The sequence below is a fragment of the Hippopotamus amphibius genome, chromosome 4 (genome assembly GCF_030028045.1).
Source record: "Hippopotamus amphibius kiboko isolate mHipAmp2 chromosome 4, mHipAmp2.hap2, whole genome shotgun sequence".
Lineage (NCBI taxonomy): Eukaryota > Metazoa > Chordata > Mammalia > Artiodactyla > Hippopotamidae > Hippopotamus > Hippopotamus amphibius.
Window position 1 is genome coordinate 13,204,096 of NC_080189.1, and position 24,495 is coordinate 13,228,590.

Here is a 24,495-nt window from a genome sequence, read left to right on the forward strand (position 1 = left end):
ACCTAGCTCAATACCTTGCTCAAAGTAAGAGCTCAATAAACAGATATGCTGAATTTAACTAAAAGATGCCAACTGTAACCTTAAGGATATGTGCACTTTTTTGTGCATATGTCATACTTTAATAAAAAATATTCCAGTGATACCACTTCAAGATTGCACGTCTATCCTTGTAAGGCAGTACAGGAAAGAATGTTGTGGTATCAGTGTCATACTGACACAGATAAAGCACACACCCTCCAGACATGAAATCCCTGGGCCATGGAGGGCAGGAGAGGGGAGCCATATCATTTGGAACCTTTCTAGAAGGAAGCATTCTGGGGATTGGGATGTGGACTCACCAGTGGGATACCAAAAAGGTTGAACTCCAGCATGCCAGGGATGGACCACTGAAGGTCATTCCAGGTGGCTGCATTGTCTCCTAACCAGTGGCCTGCAAACTTGCCAGACCCCGCAAAGGTAGAACGGGTTAAAATGAAGCTTCTCTTGTTAGGGAACACAGTCTTGACAGCTCTAGAAAGGAAGAGAGACTTAAGGAGTCAATGTGTGACCTTCGTGTGTCTTAGCCCAGAGGACAGAGGGACAATATCAAGGATCTCAAGCACACACCTGACTCTTCTAGTTCTCTCTTGCAGAGGTAGAGTTGCTATTGGGAGCAAACTGTGCCATTGAGTGTGTTTATATCTTGTTTTGCTTTGTTTTAGGCATTTTATATACAACATTAACTCCATAATTTCAAAGTTCAATAGGAGGATACAGAGCCAGTACCTAAACCCCCAAAGCACATGAAGTCTACATGTTACTTAACTCTCCATACACCAGTCTATAACAGTATGGTGGAGAGAAAAATATGTGGGCCTTGGACTCATGCAGAAATGAATTCAAATTTTGCTCTTACAACTTATTAACTGTTTGCCCTTGGTCAAGTTACTTCCCTTTCTTTCCTCCTACCTTCCATTCATTTATCCATTCTTTCTTTCATTATACACAGTATACAAATATTTATTGGATTCCTTCTTCCCTATATGACAAGGATTTTCTTCATTCATTCAATCAGACATACTTATCTTGCCAAGTTCTTAAAAATACCATACTGTCACCTGGCCCCTAGCGAGACTAAGAATTTGATGATGTATTAAGTAAATCTGATCATGTATTAAGTGCATCGCGATAACGGCCTTACTCTGCTGTGGCAATCGCCATGGAGTAGCCATACAGACTGTGGACATCGTACTGCTTGCCCCAGTGCTGCACCGCATCCATGCAGAGACTCTTGCGGAACAGGTACCCATCCAGGACTCCTGCGACGAAAGAGGGATCAGCCAGTGACAGCCTGAGATGCACATTCCCTGTTTCTCAGCTATCACCAGAAATGTTGGCTCCCTGGGCAGGCATTTTTTGTGGCCATCCTGGAAATGATCATACAGCTTCCTCACCATCAGAGGGCTACACACCTGTGGTAGTTTTTCTGATATATAAAAAAATTGTGTTGACCCATACACGTTCTCCCACCTGGGTGCTCACATGACCAGAGGCAAACATTTGGAATAAGTGGACCCAGTTAGACTTGAAGTTAAGTCTGAAGACTTCAAACTGACCTAAGTTAAGTGGTTCAAGAATTAAAATATTAGATGAAAGTGTAAATTAATTTCTCACTCCTTCTCTCCATTGACCAGATAGTATAAAGGATGATGGACCAATCTCTGTCTCATTCATCCAATCTTTTCTGCTTCCTTTGCACCACTATGGTTCAGATCCAAACTACCCTTGGATCTTAACCTTTGCAATAATTTTCCTAATGGCTTATTTAACTCTGACCTGTTGATATTCTAATTCATATTAGAAGCACACATTAATGCCAGATCAATATTTCCAAAACCATCTGACTGTCATATTTCCCTCTAAAGTAGAAATAATTTCTACTGCTAAAAGAATGAAGCCTTCCACCTCTCAACACTTGATCCTGACCCATCTGCCCTAATTTCCTATTTTTCTGTCAGACTGGAAGTCTTCATAAGGTGCTATAATTCTAGCAGCTCATTCCTTTCTTAATCAAGACACAATTTGTCTGTGAACTTCTAGTTTCCTTCAAACTACAATAAACACTGTGGTTCCAGGGCCACACACACCCTGGGAGACAGTGTTGTTCAAAGTTCAATCAGAGGTCATTAGCATCACATTAACTGACTCTGACTTTGACCCCACCACCCCCAAGCCATGGATTCTGGCTTCCTTTCATTTTATGGTCCAAATCTGTTCTTCACTCTCTTGACATCACCAGACTTGACCTTCATCTGAAGATCAAACCTGATCACCTGGCCTTTCTCTGGTTAGCTCTAACCTGTCTGATACACACTTGAGAGGAAAATGAACTAACCACTAACCTCTGACTTCTGCACCATATCTTCTCTGGAACAGCAACAGCTCAGATGTAGGTAGAAGGATGCTAGGTTGCCCTTTTGAATTTACACCTCATTTAGGAAAGCATAGAGCGTTCTGATTTTCTTTCCCAGTTTTCTTTATACAGTACCCACATTTTCTTTCCCCATGCAAGTCATGTAAAAACTCCCTTGCCAGGGTACTCATATCTAACCTTATGAATTTAAAATACCAGATATGCACTGCCACTTTAATCAGACTAATCAACACTCACTGGGAGTGAATGGCGGATAGTTTAGGTTGCTCGTGGAACATCCTGAAACTGAACCATCCACGAAGCTGGAGACTTCATTCATATCCTACAAGACAAAGAGCAAAAGCTATTAAGAAAGAGTAACATGTCCTTGTATGTTGTACTGATGGTGTCTTTTTTTTTTTTTTTTTGAGGACTCAGAGAAATAATTCTAGATATTTCTTTTTAAAAAGGTTCTTATGTTAAGGAGAGAAATAGATGTCTCTGTCCTGTCTTCTGTACTCATTGAAGGCTTCATGGAGAAGGTTCTTAAAATCCCTTCAAAATGATATATGTCTATAATCACTGAAAATGAAAAATTTCCAAAAACATTAGGTGAAAAATATTTCAATTCATATGTTTCCATATATATCAACTTATACATTCTGTAAATATTCAAATATAGCTATGAATACACACACATATAAATGCATATACACAATATATATAATATAAACATATGCAGAGAGAGTGTGAGAGCGAGCATGTACCCACAGCTGTGCAAGTGAGGGCTCTGGAAAAATGCTCACTGAAATATTGATGGTAGATGCCTTTGGCTGATGTCATTTTGGCTCTCCTCATCTGTTTAGCTCTTCGTACTGTTTGTGTTTTCTACCTTTCTCTTATAAATAGAGAGAAGTTCAACTCTAGAGCTCCCTAGATTGTGCTGGACACCTGCTGCTTTGCATGTGTTTTCATGTGACATCATATGAGACATTTGTCCTTTCTGCAGCCACAGTTGTGTTCTGCATCTGAGTCCTTTGGCTCAAGTGAAAGAGCCCTGAACTGGCAATTGAACAATTCGAGAACTTTGTGACAACGTAAAGAGTATATGACTTATTTTGACTTCAGCTTATTCATTTGTAAATGGAGAGCTAGGCTCAGAAAAAACAGATTTCTGAGTTACTTCCAATCCTAACAATCTGATTTTGAGTCTAATCCACATGTTTTGGTACGATTACTTGAATAGTAAGAGAGGGAATACCTAGAATTATCGCCACATATGCTTTCCTCTCCTCCTCTTCCCCCTGTGCTCCATGACTCAATGATACAGAGATACACAGTCTGAATGTTAGCTGCCTAGTAATCAAAACACTAAGAACTCACAATCCAGATGCCATCAAACACTACTTGATTGTGGAAAAGCTCAAATTCATTTGTCCACCAAGTAGTACACTTGGGGTTGGTGTAATCAGGAAACACAGTTTTTCCAGGCCAGACCTGCAGGAGGAAAAGAAAAACACTGACGAAAGGAAGTTAAGTGAATATGGAGTAAAATAGAACACAAAGAAATTCCTAGTACGATCATGGCAACAGAGGCGCCCAGGCACAGGCCCTTTCCAGTTAGGAACGCAAAGCCATTCAAATACTTGGAATAAACAGGAGTCATCAAATAGTCCCTTGAGAAAAAGCTTACTTCAAAAAAATTGTTAAGTCCTTGCTAATCTTCAACTCTGGCTCACCCTTCCCTCTCATTTTCTCTACTCCCAATCCTAGGAATAGTCACTGAGGGAGAGTACTGTATAATTTCTACTGATTCATGACAAGCTGTGGGTTCTAACCATTAATTACTCTTCTCTGCTCTTTTCCTATCTACTTCCTCTCAGCCACTAGGCACTCGGGTCAGCAGAGGTATTAGAAGTGAACCAGCAAGGACTTTACTGGTGGTGCAGTGGTTAAGAATCCGCCTGCCAGTGCAGGGAACATGGTTTCGATCCCTGGTCCGGGAAGATCCCACATGCCACAGAGCAACTAAGCCCATGTGCTGCAACTACTGAGCCTACGCTCTAGAACCCAAGAGCCACAACTACTGAGCCAGTGTGCCACAGCTACTGAAGCCTGTGCGCCTAGAAGTCTGTACTCCACCACAAGAGAAGTCACTGCAATGAGCAGCCCGCACACCGCAATGAAGAGTAGCCCCTGCTTGACACAACTAGAGAAAGCCCTGTAGCAACAAAGACCCAACACAGCCAATAAATAAATAAATTTATTTATTTATTAAAAAGAAGGAAGTGAACCAGCAGACAACACCTTCATGGAAAACAAAGACAAATAAAAGTTTGAGAAAAAACTAGTCAAACTTGTCAAATAACAGAAAAATCTAGTAAGAAGAGGAATGAAACTGTTCCATTGGATTTGCCAATTAGGAGGTAACTGGTACCTGAGCAGTCAGTGGAGTGATGGGTGGAGTGATGGGGGAGGAAAGCAGACTGCAGTCAGCAGACAAGCGGAGGAGGGGAAGAGCGAATAGGTGAGGAGGTGGATATTCAGCATCTAAGTCTATTGTTTAAAGGGACTTTGCTGTGAAGGGAATGTAAGAGCTGGGATGGCTGGTAGGTATTTGGGGATGAAAGGACAAGGGCAAGTTGATCCCCAGCATATATAAGGCATCTAAAAATGTAAAACAAAACAATTACAACACACACACACACACACACACACACACACACACACTGCCACAGCCCCCCATCCAGCTCCCAGCTTCCCCACTAAGTTACCTCCCCAATGAGTGGGGTCAGTCCATCTGAAGCATTCACCCATATCTTCATCTCTGAACCCCTGTCGTACGGGCCATAGGGATTACTCGGGGAAGAGTTGTTGGAGATGGCTGGATCCTGAGAAGGGGAGAAACACAATGAGGGACTAGCTTTAAGCTAGAGGCACTGAAAGGAGACTGGGAATTGAGGGGTGGGGGAGGGGAGGGGGGGTGTAATGACGGGCAAGAGCAAGGACACGATGTGGGGGAGTAAGGGGATGGCACATACCACAATGATGACCAATTTCTGTCCGTTCTTGTGTAGCTCTTGAACAAACTCAGGGAAGCCCTTAAAATTGACTGGATCATAAGTGAAGTCCTTCCTCTGGTCCATATAGTCAATATCGGCATGCTGAACATCCTGAAAGAATACACAACGGCCACAATTTGTGACCCACCCCTGGCATCAGGTCAGCTGCAGCACCCTACCTTGTTGCCTGGCCCACCGGCATCAAAAGTCGATCTAACAAACAAACCACGACAATTACAAAATAAATCACAAAAAACATATCCATTACCTAAATGCTATGTCATCCACAAGATAAAGGAGAGAAGGGACGGTCTCTCCCACTTCTTCTCCCTCACTGGACTACCCTACATTTTGCATTGCTGCTTCCCTTCTACTTCAAGCCTTCTTTGGCATGTATTCTTTCCTGATTTTACTTGTATAAAAATAGTGGAGCCCAGAATGAAATTGACTCTTGCTCTAGGACCTAAGCGTTTGCGTCCGAGGGAATGGGGTTAAGGGAGAGAAGAGGATTATTCCGGAGACTACTGGGTGTTTCTCTCTGCATCTCTTGTAAAACCTCACTACTCATCACATAATAGACACATTCAAATTTAGCCACTGAATTCAGAAAAATATTTTATTACATGCATATACTTTATCCTTTTGTTCCACTAAATTGGGGAAAGAAATGCCTTGAGAATGCAAATAAAAATGCAGTATGTAGAATGTAATCAATACAGTAAGTATAAGAAAACCAGTTCCTTCAAGGAATGGTTGGCCCAACAAAAAAGTCCAGCGTTCTGAACATATAAAAATATTTTTGTTATTTATTTAAAAAAAAAAAACTCAGGAGGAGACAGTATAAACAGTTGTTATTATTCGCCAAGAAAATTCTTTTATTTCTGGAGGACTTTTTGCAGCCTCACTTACGTAAGGGAGCTGCGCAGCACGGTTTCTCTCCACGACTTCTTTCATGTTATCCAGGCTTTCATAGTCATAACGACTGAGATGAAACCCCAGCGCCCAGTATGAGGGTAGGGCTGGCCGTCCAATGAGCTGAAAGAATGACGTGAAATGAAAGTTAGCAAATACTCTATTTTTAACAAAACTTTTTCTAAGCATTAGTTTGGGAGCACAAAATATACCCCACTTTCCAGTACACTATTTCCTTAATGTTAGAATGCTAGTCTATTTTCCTAGCCCCTTTAATTAATCATTGAGGGTAACTTGTAATAGCATATGTATAACAGCTACTTATAATAGCATATGTTTATGAGTCACACTTGCATATTAAATTTACTTTCCTTTGTGCTTATTTACGATTTCCTCAGTCATAATCATGACATTATAAGTTTACCTCCAGATACTCTTGAACAACTTGCTCTGGAGTGTTTCCCAAGAACACGTAGAAGTCCAGAATGCCCCCAATGGTGCGGTAAGTGACAGCTGGGGTGGGCTGGAGGAAAACCTCTTGAAAGATTAAAATTGAAGCAAATAATTAGAATTCATTCTACTGTAATAATTACAAAGCTTTAGCCCAGAGGATCACCAATATCTGAATTCTAATGAAGTGATCCTAACACCTCAGTTTGTTGTATAAAAGGGGACAAACTCTGACAATCAAAGTCCACCCTCATAGCACAAGAGAGGTCAAAGCACTTGTTCTGTGACAGATTTCCATAACTGGTGACCGGAGTGTCTCAGCTGCTGTGTCAGGACTTCATGAAAAAGCAACTGGTTTCATGAAGGGGTCCAAAATAAGCCACTGTGTCATAAAAATGATTGTAAGCTGAAGATGTTTGCGTTTCTGAAATCCCTTATCAGCGTAAATGCAGAGCCTCCCATAAAGACTCAGTTGTCATAAACCTCCCTCCCGTGGAACAAAACCCATGTTCTCTGAGATAGTAAATTGTCAGCACACCCAAACAAACACGGTCACAAGAATAGCCAACTCCCACGATACGGGCTCACGGAGCGTTCCAAAAAGTCATCTGTTGTCCCATTAAATGCCCTTTATCCCTCTCACCCCTTCTAAGAAGCCATTTGTTTCATCCTAAGTACCTTTCTTCCCCTATTAGGATGGTGTGTAAGCCCCAAATTCTAACCACCCCTTTGAGTTACTCACTGAGCACTCGTGTGTACACATGTTGCACATGTAAATAAACTCAGTCTTTTCTCTTGCTAACCTGCCTTTTCTCAAATTGATTCACAGGCCCCCAAATACCAAACCTAAGAGGATAGAGAAAAAATTTTCTCCTCTGACATTCACAGCTACAGGACATGCAGTTCCCACTGCCTATCCCATCATCACTGCAGGAATACACCCTAACCCGGCTAGACACACGGAGGTACTAGCCTCAGCGGATCTCACATCAAGCAAGTGCCAACGAAACAAATGTCAGAGATGATACTATAAATTCAAAATCCCTCTAAGCCCCAAATGCAGTTCTCAGAGATGAAGTCTCCCCATAGCCTTGATGTGCATTAGGGATAAAAGGCCTCAAGATCGATTACAATGTACTCTTCGGTCATAAGAACAACTCACACGAAGTATCTAGGATTCTGTGACCTTTCGCTGTAAGCTTGACTCCAGTTGTTTTCTGGGTCCTTTCAGCCACCCGAAACTGTACAATCCTTGTATTATTTCAGTCTATTCTTTGACAATCAGATATCTTAGAATCACTTAGAGTGATTCTCAAACAATCTGTGGTAAAGAATCAGATCCTTAATTTTTTTTAATTTCCAAGTCTTTGCAAACTGATACTTTTGTAAAATAACACAAAAACGAATTATTAGGAAAAGTTTCGTGCATGCACTTGGATGCTATAGCAATGTTTACTCTCAACTTCTATACTCATCTTACTGTAGACCTGAAACAGTCTGTGACCCCTCCATGGGCCACACTTTAAGTAGTCCATCGAGTCCCAGATTGAGAAGAGGGATGGTCCTATGCAGACCATCAACCCTGGGAGATTCTGACGCAACTCCTCTTCCCCTGTAGTGATTGATTCATTGTCCTAGGGTTGGTTGTTACTGGTGCAAGCAGAAAAACAGTTGAGAATCATTGATCTGGTCTAAAACCTTCACAGACAAGGAAGCAAGCTACTTCCTGGAGTCCTATGATATTATAGCATTTGGTCTTAAGCAATCCGACCCTACCCTACATGACCCTCACACTCCACTTTACCTCGCTGCCCTTGGAGGTCTCGATGTCATCTTCACTGCTCTGTTGTAACTCCTTGGTCAGGCCCTGCTATTAGAGCAATTACCAGTTTCTTACCAGAGCTTATATTAACCTTGTACTGGATAAAAGGCTGAGGAAGGGGAAGAACAAATTGGTAGAAACTGCCTCAGAATAGAGTGTAGGAAAGGGTTAGCTGTTTTAACTCTATAATAGAAAATATCCCCACAGAGGCAACCAGATTCAAGAAAATCGTAAGCTGAGAGAGAAAACTCTGCCCATGGCTACCATGGGTCAACAGGTAATGAGCAGGAATGGCATACTCAGAGAACATGCAAGGCCCTAAGCTACGGTTCAGCCATTCCTGAAGAGTGCCATTCCTTTACCACAAAGCCGTAAGAAAGGGACTGAAAATCACTCTTGTGCATGAATATTCCTTTAGTCTTTTACCCATGGCATTGCTGTTCATCAGAAACACTCCAAAGGACAAGCCACTAGCATCTTCAAGGCATAGGAAGAATGTCTGTGCACCGTACAAGTTAGTTCCATCCTGCAGAAAGATAATTTAAAACGAAAAATTTACAAATAAACTCCACATGGCCAGAAATAGCTTAGGAAATCAGTGTTAATCATGTAAGGAATTGACAAGGAACTCATGGTCAAAGAAGACACAAATTTTTAATAAAATGTCTATATTTGGTTGATGTTAATAAAGTGAATTAGTATTTTCTTATAGAATGAGCCAGCTATGACCTTTTGTCTAATAGAAATGTGAGAGCCTGTGATATGTTAGGGTGTGAGAGAACAGGAGCTTTGAAACTATAGTTCAAAAAAGCTCTCCTCTACAGATATCAAAAACAAATTTATGGTTATCAAAGGGGAAATGTTGGGGTTGGAATAAATCAGGAGCTTGGGATGAACATATACACACTACTATATGTAAGATAGATAACCAAAAAGGACCTACTCAATATTCTGTGATAATAAGAAACGAATGAATATATGTATATGTATAACTGAATCACTTTTTGTACACCTGAAACTAACACAGCAGTGTAAATTAACTATACACCAATAAAGTTTAAAAAAAAAAAGAAAAAAGCGCTTCTCTCAAAGAGGCTTGACCTTGACTCAAAGAGGCTTGACCTAACCCCATCTGCAAAAATTCCATCAAGCCCTAATATAAATCAGGCACCTTTCTAATTTGCAACGAGATAGAGCTCTACGTAAGATATCTGGTCTTCTAGCCTTTACGACAGTATACATTAGAACTTGAGCTGCTCTTCTGGGCTTTAGAACAGTAGTTCTCAACCTGGACTGCATCCCACCCCGATTAAAACAGAATCACCTGGGGATTCCAACGTGTAATCATGTTTGAGAATCACTGCTTTGGGACAGCATATCTAAAACTTTGGTGTGCGTACAATTGCAAAGGAACCTCATTTCAGTGTGGGTTCTAAATTAGAAGATAGAAGAGGGAGCTGAGAGCCCAAATTTCTCACGTGGTGGGGCCCCTACTGCACACTCCAAGCAGTGAGGACCCAAGGCTCCTTGTTAAACAAGCATCATCAGCCACATCCCAGACGAGCTGCTCTGACCCAACGCCTTTCCTGTCTTTCTCGTAGGCATATGGTATAGTAAGGAGCGTGGGCCTGGGATTAGATCCTATTTCTGTTCCTTACAAACTATTTTTTTTTTACATTGGGCTATTTATTTGGCTTTCCTAAACCTCAGTTTCCTGGTCTGTTAAATGGAGTAAATTAGACTTATTTTTTCAGAGTCCTTTTGATAAATGGAAATAATATATTAAAAAATTCACTTAATAAATTATTCCTGAAATCTGCTTTCACCCAGCCACTAGTACTGCTTAATCTGGAAAGCTGTTGAACAAGACATGAATGTAGTATTGCTGAGTCTAGAAAACACCTCTGCTTTGAGTTTTAGCATTCAAAACAAAACAAACAGAGAAAAACCAAAATAAAATAAGAACAACAATGAAACTCTATTCCTTCTATTCTTTCACTGCCCCAAACATTCTTCAGACAAAGAATGATTAAAACAGAATTTTAGTTGCTACTTTATCCTATTTTGCTGACAAACCTGGTAACTTGGTGATTTGTAAAGGTCAACCTTAACTATGGTGACCGTAACCAACCTATTGTGCAGAATCAATATTAGTAATGCTTTCTCCACAACTAGTTAGTTCAAAAGGAAAATATAATGAAAAGTAGTTAGTATTTATAGAGCACTTTCCATGTGGCAGACACTCTTCTAGAGACCCTACGTGCATCAATTCATTTAACTCCCATCACACCCTGTGAAGTAAGTACATCACCCCCATTTTATGGATGGGGAACTAAAGACACAGAGAGGTACCTGCCCAGAGCCACGTAACTGGTGAGTAGCAATGCCAGAATTCACACCCAGACAGCCTCACCCTAGCCCCTTACTCTTAACCGTTATACTGTACTGCTAGCAGTGACCTTCACGAAAGAGGCTATGATACTCAATGGAGAAGGGCCCATCCTGAGAGCTTACCCCATTGGGGACTGTGTCCCTGGCAAATATGGGCCAGGTCTTCCAATTCATATCGTGCCGGTACTGCTGGTGCACGTGTTCTCCGAGACCATACACGTTAGCACTGGGCAGTCGGATGGACAGCTGCAGGAACTGATCAGCAAACAGCAGCGGCCCGATGCTGGAGTCAAACCTAGACACGGATGGAAAACGCAGGGACGGTGGGCAAGTGGAGTGGAGTCAGTGCAACTGCTTAGAAAAGTGTTCTTGTATCTCAGAGGCTCAGTACCCCCTGCTCAATCAGCTCCACTTGCCCTCCTGTGACATTTTCCCATGGACATCAAGAGATCAGGATTTCTTGAGGGCAGGTACCATTTGGCACATCTCTTAGATTTGCCCTCTTGACAGTCTATCACAGGAGTCCCCAGCCCCCGGGCTGAGGACGGGTACCAGTAAGCGGCCTGTTAGGAACCTGGCCGCACAGCAGCAGGTGAGCGGCGGGCTAGCAAGTAAAGCTTCATCTGCTGCTCCCCATTGCTTGCATTACTGCCCGAACCATTCCCACCCCCCACCTCCGTCTGTGGAAAAACTGTCTTCCACGAAACCTGTCCCTGGTGCCAAAATGGTTGGGGACCGCTGCTCTATTGCATGAGCAGAATATTATTCTTACATTATAGTAGATGCTCCATCCTGAGTTACTGGTGAGTAGGTGATAGATGGATAGAGAGGGAAAAAAAGGAAAATAAGCAGGAAAAATGACCAAATGGAAGGAAGAAAGAGAAAAAGGACACAGCCCAATGCCTGGCCTGTAATAAATGCTTAGTAATAAAAGGAGGAGGAGCAGGAGCAGGAGGGAGAGGAGGGGGGAAGGGGGAGGAAGGGGGAGGAGGGGAAGTAGTAGAGGAAGAAGGAAGAAAGAGGAAGGATGGCAGAAGAAAGTATACATTTGGGGGTGGAGAGTCTGATTACCAGCAGTGGGCTCACAGCCTTCAGGAATATTGCAGAAATGCATCCTTTTTCAGGCTTGCAAACCTCCCTCCCCCATAACCTTCATACTCAGATCTCCAGATAGGTTTTCAAAACTTACAGAACACGATTGTTGCTTGTTCTGACCACTTTGATGCTAAATGGCTGTTTGGAGACCTCAGTTTTATAGGTCAGGGAAGAAGCAGCGTTTCCTTTGAAGGGCTGCACGTGCTCGTGAGGCACTTCATATCTGTCCTGATTTTGGTCAGTTAACTGTGCAGAGAGATTAGCGAAAGACAGTCAGAATGAAACTGTCTCTGTTTTTCTAAAATAGAAGCATGCCTATCAACACCAGTGCTTCCTAACTTCTGTGCTCCTGGTACTGGAACTGGGCAGCAAATGACATTATGACTGAGGTAGATGTACACATTATCTCACCAAATTCAGATGTTTAACCCTTGGGCATAAGTTAGTCTTGAGGTAGAAGTATACACTGTAAGTCTGCAGATACAATCTCTAGAATTTTCAAATCTGTGATAATTCTTTTTTTCCCTCCCTACCACATTTCACGTGGTATCAAGAGAAAATAAATGAAAGCCAAAGCTCACCAGTGAACTCTACAATACATATTTAGGAAGTTATCACACTGAAGGGAGGCTGTAGATGCCTCCAACATACATGTGCTAAGTAAGAATAATGACAGTAGAGAAAAATATCTCTATTACCAAATTTTTCTCTTTTGTAGTAACTGCAGTCATCAGGTAGGGAACAGAACTTTTTCAAAAAATTTTAAATAAACAAATATCATATGATACAAAACCACGTACAAGCCCCTGTGTCTTTGTCTTTTGAAGTGAAATGCTGACTCAAGAGTTAATGATTGGGAAATGTGAAGATGTAGAAACAAATAGCTGTTGGGCTAGGGAACTGGTAACAATTTAGACTATAATTCTGCCACATCGCAAAATCACCCACGGGATTTAATGTGGTTTAAGCACAGCCCTGAAAGATATAGACAAAGGCCTGACACACAGTCCTAAGTTGTTTTTACAGGAAGCAGCCCCCTCCCCCACCAGATGAAAACTGCTGACCACAAGCATACAGACCCTAGACTGGTTGAAATCAGAAGGTGATGATGCTTGAAACTTCACCTTGATGCCAACCAATCCCAGAATTGTCCACGAGCTGATCACACCCTGCTCCTTGAACACTACAAAACTCCTCACTACCCCCTCCAGCAGGGTTACACAGTCAAGGGCATCAATCCACTGTGGCCCCCCTTTGCCTGGCAAAGCAATGAAAACTATTCTTTTCTGCTTCACCCAAAACTCCGTCTCCTGGCAGGGGTGGACAGAGGCTGAGTTTCTGCAACAATATCACTTAAACGTGGAATCTAAAATATGATACAAATGAACTGATTTACAAAACAGAAAGACACACAGAGATAGAAAATAAACTCAGGGTTACCAAAGGGGAAAGGGGGTGGGGAGGGATAAATTAGAAATTTGGGATTAGCAGATAAAAACTACTATTTATAAAATAAATAACGAGGTCCTACTGTAGAGCATAGAGAACTATATTCCATATCTTGTAATAAACTATAATGGAAAGAATATGAAAAAAATAAAACATTAAAAAATAAACAAACTACAACCTTAAAGTGGAAACGGTTAGACGTCTGGTATTCCGCTGTGAGAAGGACGTTGTTTACATCATTTCCGAACACAGATGGAGAAGGCAACCTTTTCAGCTGGGCTGTGAATCCTGATGTGAAGAGGGTAAAGAGTTCTCATAGCTGGCTGTGTAAATTCACAAACAGCCACATACAATTAAGCTTTATGTCAAAGGGGCTGGAGAAAAGCCTTTACCTCCCAAAAGAAGAGGAGACACAGATGTGTACCTCATCACACACACATACAACCTTGGCTCAGATTCTGAAGCTAGGTGTTGTCAATACTTTATTCAAAAGCTATGCCTCTCTTCTGCAAAATCGGAATGGAAATGTCCCTCAAAGGCCTAACGCACATTCCACCAGCCCATCAGTCACTCATATACCCTTTACACTCTCAGCCCTCAATATGTTTACATACATGTATTCCTTCTCAGTTATTTTCGTGTTCCATCACAGGTGATCGCAGGCACTGATGCCATCTCCCTAGTCATATGACAAGCCAGGTGAGAGTCGAGACCTTATTAGAAAAGCCCATCAGGCCGAGAGGCCCTGGAGGAGGAGCATACCTCTTCCCTTATGCTTAGAGCCTCCCCAAAGTAGTCACCTTCTGTTATCCCCAGAATGTTCATTATTACACCTGCAGTTCAAGGTGTGAGAAAGAAGGGGGGATGTTTAGTCCATGAACACTGACTTTGGGTAGCTAACTTTCATAAAATGTTGATAAAATTGGAATTGTTTCCATATCACTAAAATAACATTATATTAGAGTTGTTAGTAGTCTCAGAGGTTACTGAATTCAAATCTCTCTCTTTAAAAGTTAGAAACTTGGGGAACAAAGAAGTCACGATGTTTGGACAAGGTTACAAAGGTACATAAAGTCAGAGCCAGGAACAGGACGTGTCTCCCAACTCCTAAGACAGAGAGTGATTTTTTGTTTCCTTGATGTCAAAATAGACTAGTCCTTGCTCAAGGGCAGTGCCCATCTCCTGCCACAGGCAGTGGTGGCCATACAGAGCAACACCCCGCCTTCTGCTGCAGCTCTCTTCTGCAGTGTGCAGAGCCAAGCTCCAGAGGCTCTGGAGCTCCTTCCTCAGGGTCAAGTCCAGCTTACCTGCGTTTGTGTTCACAAGGTCACCCTCCACTTGATAGCCGTGACTCCTAGAATAGTAGCACCAGGGCACACTTATGGTTCCCTGAGGTTTCCAGCAGCAGCCACGCTGGTCACATGTGGCCTAAAATAAGAGACTAGTCAGAGTAACTCCATTTGTGTGTAGAACACTATTATTGATAACTATAATGTGAGCTTGTGGTATCATGAACCTTGTTTTACAAATAAGGGACCCAATATTTAGAGAAAGTGTGCTGTCTCCCAGTCAATGCAGTGCTTGCACTCAAAACTCAATTTTCTGGCCAATATCCTTCCTTGTTATTGTTATAATAATATGTGATTGCAATGCATTCTATACCTGTCATCACAATAAAACTGATAAATTTACTTAAATATTCTAAACTACAATATAGTTATATCACCAGTAACACAAAATTACAAGTGGAGCTTAATTAACATTGGTTTTGCCAATCCACAAATGGGCAGAAGACCTAAATAGACATTTCTCCAAAGAAGACATGCAGATGGCCAACAAACACATGAAAAGATGCTCAATATCACTAATCATTAGAGAAATGGAAGTCAAAGCCACAATGAGGTATCACCTCACACCAGTCAGAATGGCCATCATCAAAAATCTAGAAACAATAAATGTTGGAGAGGGTGTGGAGAAAAAGGAACTCTCCTGCACTGTTGGTGGGAATGTAAGTTGGTACAGCCACTATGGAAAACAGTATGGAGGTTCCTTAAAAACTAAAAATAGAACTACCATATAATCCAGGAATCCCACTACTGGGCATATACCCAGAGAAAACCATAATCCAGAAAGAAACATGTACCACAATGTTCATTGCAGCACTGTTTACAACAGCCAGGACATAGAAGCAACCTAAATGCCCATCAACAGATGAATGGATAAAGAAGATGTGGCACATATATACAATGGAATATTACTCAGCCATAAAAAAGAATGAAATGGAGCTATATGTAATGAGATGGATAGACCTAGAGACTGTCATTTAGAGCGAAGTAAGCCAGAAAGAGAAAAACAAATACCGTATGCTAACTCATATGTACAGAATCTAAAAAAATGGTACTGATGAACCCAGTGACAGGGCAAGAATAAGGATGCAGATGCAGAGAATGGACTGAAGGACACAGGATTGGGGGGTGGGGGGAAGGGGAAGCTGGGAGGAAGTGAGAGAGTAGCATAGACATATTTACACTACCAACTGTAAAATAGAGAGCTAGTGGGAAGTTGCGGTATAACAAAGGGAGATCAACTCGATGATGGGTGATGCCTTAGAGGGGCAGGACATGGAGGGTGGGAGGGAGTCACAGGAGGGAGGGGATGAAGGGATATATATATAAATACAGCTGATTCACTTTGGTGAACCTCAAAAACTGGTACAAGAGTGTAAAGCAATTATATTCAAATAAAGAGCTTTAAAAAATTGGTTTTGGCTTAAAAAAAAAAGATTTTATAAATCAACTTTACCCCAATAAAAATTTTTAAAAAAGACTTGGCAATTAACTTTATTTAGAAGCCTTTAAATCAAAGCAATTTTGCTTTGACTTTTAAATGTGTATGTTATACATGTGTGTATTTAGTATATGTGACATATATACATAACTATGTATATTCACATTATATACATAACTATGTATATTCACATTATATACATATATGTATATACATTTTAATATATAGTCTCTCAACTCCTCCCAAGGCAGAAAGTAATTGTTCCTTAAAACCCAAATAGATTCTAATTCTTATTTAAGACAGTTACCTGCCTTTAACTACAGTTAATGACTGAATCACATTGAGATTAAAATGAATACAATCTCTTTCTCATATAACTAATTTGGAAGAAGCAGTCAAGTTAAATACAAAAAAAAGTACAAAGAAACCGCTCCTCTTGAGTGGAACTAATAAAATACTATAGCAAAAATGATGGGTTGTGGCTTCCGATATTAGATTACGGAGTGTCTCTCATCCTGCTTGCTCCCTCCCTTTCCCTTATTCTGTTGGAGCCCTCACTCAGCGAGAAGGGAGGTGCTGGACTGAAGAACAACTCACTTGATGAGGAACTGAGGGAAGTCTCCAGCAAGGAACCGAGGCCCTCAGCCCAACAATCCTTGAGCAGCTGAATTCTGCTAATAATCACAATACATCAGCTTGAAAAGGATCCTCCCACAGTCCCAGCAGCCACCTTGACTTCAGTCTTCTGGAAGACTATGAACCAAGAGCACCCTGATACACCAAGGCCAGATTTCCAACCATAGAAACTTGAGTAAATATGTCTGTTGTGTTAAACCATTAAGTTTTGGGATAATCTGTTACACAGCAACAGATAACTAACACACCCTGCTATATGATTTTACAGATGAAGAACCTCAGGCCACAAAGGTAAAAGTTCACAGGGGTGAAGTGGTCTGCCAAAGGTCACTTAGCTGTTGAGAAGGTGAGGATGAAAACTTAGTTCTCTTGTTATCCATTTCTTTCTTTCTATAATCTGGGTTGAGTATCTGCTGAGCATATTTTCAGGAGGACATGGCAATGCTTTATAAATGTAAGACCAAAAATAAAAATTGCTTAGCTATATTAACAATTAGATTTAATCAAATGCTAATTGTTTTTTTTTTTTTTTTGCTAATAACCAATATTAAGGATCGGAAAACAGTGTCCATCTGTGGTTCCTGTTCCTATGGAATCAGCTTCACTGTGAACTCAGGTAGTCAGCAGTTTTCATTTTTTTCTTTTCAAAACCCACTCAGATGAAACCACCGTATAACAGGAAAAGAGAAAGGTGCTAAAAAGAGTGTTAAGTAGAACAGTTTCTGAATGCTCCCCAGAGCTTAATCATTTCTTCATTGAACTGGAAAGGGCAAAGATCAAAGAGTGGCCAAAGCAGCACGAAAAATGAACAGCCTCTTGGCCACCTGGAAATCCCAGACCCTGCAGTGGAGCCAAGCAGTTATGAGGAGCGATGTGGGAAGAAGCAGAGCATGGGGCATATAGACAAGAGGGTAACGAGATGTGAAACCTCAGAAAAGAGTTGTAGAGAGAAGCTATGAAAAATGGCAACATGAATAGGACTGAAGGCAGACAAAAAGAATTAGACCCAAGTCCAAGGCACAAAATGCCCTTTTAAGTTGAACGTGAGAATTAAAATGTAAGAGAAACTGCCAAAATAATACAGAGTGTATAATTTCCAATACAGTATTGAAGGGAAAACTAAGGGGAAAATTCTCAATGCAAAAAATGAGGAAAGAAAACATGTATACGGGGTGGGAGTGAGTGGAGAGCAGCACATTAAAAAGAATAGAACAAATGGAAAACACAAAATGAAACCATAGAGAAAAGTTTTTCTTTTAATCTTCCTGGAATTGTTCCTTGAGATATGATATAATATAGGAATATATAAGCTTGATTCCATTAAAATATAAAATGTCTATTCATCAAGACAGCATAAAATAGGTGAACACAGCCTCATAGCAGCAGAAGATACTTGCAACTTGTATAATAAAAATAAGTATAATCTAGAATAGCACAAACAAGAAATGTGTATAAATCAGAGAGAACTGAAAATAATTTACTAAGACTAGATATGACTTGGAATGTATGCATCATTAGGTCATTAGGAAGCAGCAGATCTAAGATTTAAAAAAAAATCAGGACTTCAGCAACTGTAGCATTTACAAAAGACAGAAAGCAAAGTTGCAAAAACAAATTCAAACAGATGAAAAGGAAGTGTCCCAGGTGCAGTGAGAGCCGGCCTGAGTGAACCAGAGTTAGCCATCTCCTGCCACTGTAAGGAATGGGACTGCAGTGGACCTTGCTCATTCAGCGCTGCCAACCATCCTGTCCCAGATGCTGGCCCCCCTAACCCTGCATCCCTCCATCCTCTTCTTTTGGTACTGTCCAGTGTCTCTCCACAGTCTTTATGTTTACTAATACCTACTCTGAGCAAAATCAGAATTTCTAAAATGCTGCACATTCTCTGACACATGCCCCATCAGGAAGTGGGGTCTGTTGCCCTTCCCATTGGGCTGGTCTCTGACTGATTCGAGCAACAGAGTGCAACAAAAGCGATGCTACACAGGTACCAGGTCTCACCTTTAGAGGTCTGGCAGCTTCGTCTCCATCTCTTGCAGCCCCGAACTCCTGTGTAAGAAGTTGAACTACCCTGCTATAGAGACCACTGAGCGAGAGAGAGACCCTGAGACCACATGGAAGGGGGAGGGGCCCAGGTGAGGTGATCCTTAGAGTCACCTTCCCCCAGTGCCAGGGGTGTGAGTGAAGCCGTCTTGGATCCTCCAGAGCAGATCAGCCTCTAGCTGTATTGGTATAGTCATCCCGGTCAATACCACGTGGTGCAGAAGAACCACCCAGCCGAACTCTGCCCAAATCTCTGAACCATAAAGTCAGGAGATATTACAAAACGATTGCTGTTTTAAGCCACTACATTTGGGGTAGCTCATTTGGCAGCAGTGAATAAATGTAGAGACTATGCTTTAAGAAAACAGGGGACTTGAGCAATTTTAATCTGGCTGGTGTTTTGGTCCAACATGGAGGGAATTTGGAGCAGGTAAGAAGCAGCTGGGCTCACAGCTGCCCAGCTCTTCTCAGAACAGCTTTCTCACTGACCTGCAGGGACTCCTGAAAGCATCACATGCACTCATTCAAATGAACTAGATCCCAAATCCAAATATACATACATTTTTAACTCTCCAGTTTCCATATCTCTTCTGCCCTCTGTCGTTACAGATAATAAAGACTGTTTTCTAAAACAGTTGATGTTGTGAACGAAAAAGTAGAACCAGAAAGTCTTGATACAAAGGCAATAAGCAGAATGAGGAGAAGTATGCCATTTTCAAATAGCGACAGCAATTTTAGAAGTTGAAAAACACTCAGTAAAAAACTTCTAAATCACCTTCTACTTATTAAAACATTACCAAGCTGTTTTTACGTTCAGCAAGTCTGAACAAATGAATGAAGTTAATCTCAACTCATTAAAGTACCCTTATTATAGATTATTTTATAATACGCACTTTGGTTTAGAAAGTTAACGTGGCCACGTCCTTCTATCCCAAAGTGACGTCTGACAGCAGAGGCTTTCAAAGGAACATGCCATCTCTGCAAGCCTTATGACCAAGACTTTCTAGACCCCAAAATTATACTATGGTGAATGTTCACAGAACATCGGTCAGGACCTCAGAGGCCACTGTTTTAAAATCTTGTTAATAACCATAGGGTTTAGTAGAGTTCCTGACACTCATCCAGTAGTCTTTTGTTAATGAATAAATTTCTGTGCGCACATTGTCTCATTTCACCGATAAGGACTTGACAGTCTTCAAGGAAATGTGACTTAGTGATCAAGTCGCAGAGTTTTTCAGAAGGAAAGCCAGGACCAGACCCTGGGTCCCCTAACATGATGCTGCCTGATGATGACACCATCAGTTCAAGGCGTAAAACACAAACTTCAGTCTGTGTTCAGGACTTCACAGCTCACTGCCCTTCCCAGCACAGGCCAGTGGCTCTGAACTAACGTGCTGTGTGAACACAGAGTCAACCTGAGCATGGAGACTCATAACGATCCTGGGAAAACGCAACATTCTTGCTGATAAATCATAAACCTCCATCTGTTACACACACTGATAAGAAGCTGGAATTTGGAAAAAGAGGACATAAGCCAATAAGTAAATGATAAGCAGATAATTACCAAATGTGTTTGTTATCAAATACAACAGTTTCTGAATAAGAAATAGGGTAACCTCTCCAAGATCAGCAAAAAGATTACTATTACTAGTAGTATTATCCACAGGAAGCACATAATTGTAAACTGTTCTCAGCTCAACTAAACAGTTACTCAGGGCATGCAGGTTTATTTTAAGCTTGTAAATCTCCTCTCCCATTTTATACAGTACATTCTAATCCTGAAAATCAGAGTCTAAAATTCTCATCTACCATCTCTTTCCTGAACTGGATATCTGGAATTTACACTAAATATTTCTGCTCCCTGCCATCAATGGGATCTTTCAACTCTGAATTCCGGAATGGTGGATGAAAGGCTTCATCAAGGAAGTGGAAAGTGATAAGCTCTTTCAGAATGGATAGGTTCGGGATAAGTGTGGGAAGCTGTCCCTAAACTCTGCAAGGGCGGATGGTCTAAGTGACACTATAGAGGCACAAAGAAGGTTAAATAGGGTCTTCGATGACAGGATGAAGTGTTTGAGCATCACCCAATGCGTAGTAATAAATGCTGCAGGTACTCGAGTTAGGTAGAAATAGGAGAAAAGTAAGATTCAGGAGAGCAGCTTCAATCATGCATGCAAGGGAACAGGCAGGGGGAGAAATGGAATTCAGAAGAGATGCTGGCAGGCTACTGAGTAATCCAGGCATGAAGTAATGATGCTTTGGTGTGATGGCAGTGAGAATGGAAATGAAGCGCTTTTTCTAGAAAATACTGTTAAGGAAAATGTTTTAAAATACGTGAAATGCTGGCCAGAAGGACTGAAGGAAAGAGTCAAGCAAAAGTTCTGCTATTTCTGCCTCAGAGGCTAGAAGCATAATAGACCTGCTCAGAGAAATCTGTAGTTGAGACGGGAAAGCGGATTTGGTGAGAAGGTGGTGAGCTCAGGTAACGTGATTGTGAGACATCCAAGTGAAGATGCCTGACAACCAGCCGCAAGCCCGGAACTAAAGATCAGGACTAGAGATTCAGATAACTGAGCCATCTTTTCTTCTGAGACCCATGAAAGGGACTCTTTGAGTCCGTTCTCTCTGGAAAAGCCTCCCAAGAGCATTCACGGGTCGTTTGACAGATGACTTTATCCTGGACACAGGATTCCCTCCCTTTACTGGGGTAAGGAACAATGAGATTTACAACAAAGAATCATCTGAAGGGAAATTTATAATGTTAGCTCTTTAATCCCAAAGGAGAGAAGAAGAGAGGAATGATAAAACTATACAGCAACGGCCTCAGCAATACAACATTCTGCCTAGCCTGGTGTCATGTTCATAATTTCTTCCCACTCCCCTCCTCCTCATAGCCGTATACTTCCCTTCAACAAATACATTATATATAGATATATATGCTCATTATCCATAAAATCAGCCTCTCAGCAACAGTGTGGGTCAGCATATAGTGCTCAGGATACTTAAAACACACAACAAAATACCTAAGAAATACCTTCTATGAAAAACTAGATCACTGAAAATGTTCCCAGATTATTTCTCTCTGGCTGAACTAAAGTGAAGCAGGCCAGTGAATGAATGCCAAGGTCATAGATTAATTCACTTGGATATAACATGTAGAAAAAAGGCAAAGGTTGTTTATTGAACTACACTCTTGATACCACAGTATCAAAAGGTCTTATAATAAAACCAAAGAAACATTACTGAGGCAATAATGACACGTGAAGTTCACGTAGCCAGTGACAAGATGGGCTGCTGCAGGAGCATGAACAGACTGAGGATGTATTAGTCTTCCAGGGGGATTCTGAGCAACTAGTTTCCTAACACACTATGACCGGGGCAAGTAAATGGGTGTCGCTTAACTTTCTGGAAACATCCTGTTTAGGTACAGCATATCTAGACCACAGAGCTTCCCATTCCTATTGACAAAGCAGCACATTCATTAATGGTCCTCTATCATCAAGCTCCAAACTACCTGCTAGTCTTAAACATTAGATGCTCTCTGGCAGCCACACTGTACCTTGGCCATATGGGACCATTCAGTAGGTCACGAACGTGCCCCACAATTTGCTCTTCTGTCCCTTTGTGTGCACTGTCTCCTCTACCCTGAATTCACTTTCCATCCCTCTCATCTCTTTCAAAATCTGACATTATTAATTCCAGACTGTCACCTTCTCCTTGATCATCTCTTCTGTTTTGTGATCTACATAGGATTTCATTTATATCTTATAAGTTTGTGTTTTATACTCTAGCTATTTACTTAGCTTATCTCCTCTACCTATTGAACCTATCATCTAAAATACTAAACTTTATGTCATTTGGCCCCACACTGAAGTGCCTTTTTCTCTCTTCTATCTTCTTTTTCCTTTATTTCTAAGTCTTTCATTCTCTCGTCTTCCTTTCCCATTTCGTGATTTTGTTCAGCCCCAGGTGACTGCTCCTGGTTGCTATGTGTCACATAAAAAGCCAACCCCTGCTACCTGAAATCCAAGGTCTTCCAAAAACTGAATCAACCTTTGCTGTTCAGACTCATTTCTTCTTACTTCAAGCAGGCACGTCCCTTCACTAATCCAAGAGAAAGTCACATTCATTTCAGTCAGGGTAAGACGCCAGATGAAGGGAAGTGAATACTGCAGTCGTGAGCTGGTCTAGGTGAGCTGGCCCACCTGGGCTTCCTTCCAACGCTGGCAAGCTTGCTGTCCAGGCTGCTGCCTTCTGTGCCCTCACAGCTGGTCGGGGCACTGCTTTGTCCTGTCCTGGGGATTTCCTGATCCTTCACTGTTTCCCATATTGGAGCTCTCTCTTGCCTTCAGAGTAGCCTCTGAGCTTCCTGATGACTTTGTTCAGTCACTCTGCTCCTAACTACAGTTCCCAGGCATTTTCTCCACTCCAAGCTACTTATCTGGCTCTGGTTCTTTTTTCTGCCTTAACTTCCAACTTCCCCACAACCCCAGTCCATCACCACGGCTGATTCCTCACCTGTTCTTTCTTTGCCGCCTTAGTTCTCTCTGACCCCGCATCTTTGCTATCTCAGGCAACACCAGTCTCAAATTGTGTAACAATTCTCACTTTCCACAGTTCACATTCTGTGGCTCTGTCCACGTTATGGGCTGAATTGTGTCCCCAGAAAAGCTACATTGAAGTCCTAATCCTCAGCACCTCAGAACTCAATCTTATCTGGAAACAGGATTGCTGCAGATGTGATTAGTTAAGATGCCATCATACTGGAGTGGGGTGGGCCCTTAATCCAGTATGATCTGTGACCTTATAAAACTGGGAAATTTGAACAGAGATACACAGACACACACGTGTGCATGCGTGTGTGTGCACACACACACAGGGAGAATGCCATGTGAAGACGGAGGCAGAGAATGGAGTGACGTAGCTACAAACCAAGGAACACCAAGGACTGTGGCCGTCACCAGCAGTGGGAACAAAGGCATGGCGGAGATTCCTCCTCAGAGCCCTCAGAAGAGACCAACACTAAGGACACCTTGACTTTGGACTTCTAGCCTCCAGAAATATGAGAGAAAAAAAGAGAAACAGAAATAAAATGTCTTTTGGTATTAGGACCTTTAGACAAACCAAAACAGTAACTCTCAAGAACATCACAGATTATTCCAGCCCACTAACAGCAGGATGAACAGAGATAAATGTGAGAGTGCTCCGTGTCCAAGAATCACATGCAGCAAGCATCCTTTCTGTGCCTGATGCAAGTCTGCCATTTCACGTCAGTGGACTTCACTCAGAAGGCTGCATTTTGTTATCATTCACTCTCAACATGAAACATGACTGAAATGGTGTGTGCAACACACTTTATAATCGCAACATTCAGCTGGACTTCAGCTGATGATCAAGAAACACTGCCCTAAAGTAAATGCCCAGATGCCTGCAATATTTTTAATCTGGTATTTATT

At 41.6% G+C, this 24,495-nt stretch overlaps 1 protein-coding gene across 2 annotated transcripts in view; it reads right to left on the minus strand.

Moving 5' to 3' along the window:
* Positions 1–24,495, minus strand: part of MGAM (maltase-glucoamylase) — a 77,855-nt gene that overhangs the window by 50,829 nt on the left and 2,531 nt on the right. For both annotated transcript variants that reach the window (XM_057732735.1, XM_057732734.1), the window contains exons 3-15: positions 14,881–15,001; positions 13,752–13,861; positions 12,219–12,370; positions 11,153–11,324; positions 9,065–9,164; positions 6,791–6,903; positions 6,364–6,489; positions 5,434–5,565; positions 5,167–5,283; positions 3,776–3,889; positions 2,651–2,735; positions 1,181–1,298; positions 339–510 (exon numbers count right to left, since the gene is read on the minus strand). In XM_057732735.1, the coding sequence (XP_057588718.1) occupies positions 339–510; positions 1,181–1,298; positions 2,651–2,735; positions 3,776–3,889; positions 5,167–5,283; positions 5,434–5,565; positions 6,364–6,489; positions 6,791–6,903; positions 9,065–9,164; positions 11,153–11,324; positions 12,219–12,370; positions 13,752–13,861; positions 14,881–15,001 (1,632 nt within the window). The remainder of the gene's footprint in view (positions 1–338; positions 511–1,180; positions 1,299–2,650; positions 2,736–3,775; positions 3,890–5,166; positions 5,284–5,433; positions 5,566–6,363; positions 6,490–6,790; positions 6,904–9,064; positions 9,165–11,152; positions 11,325–12,218; positions 12,371–13,751; positions 13,862–14,880; positions 15,002–24,495) is intronic.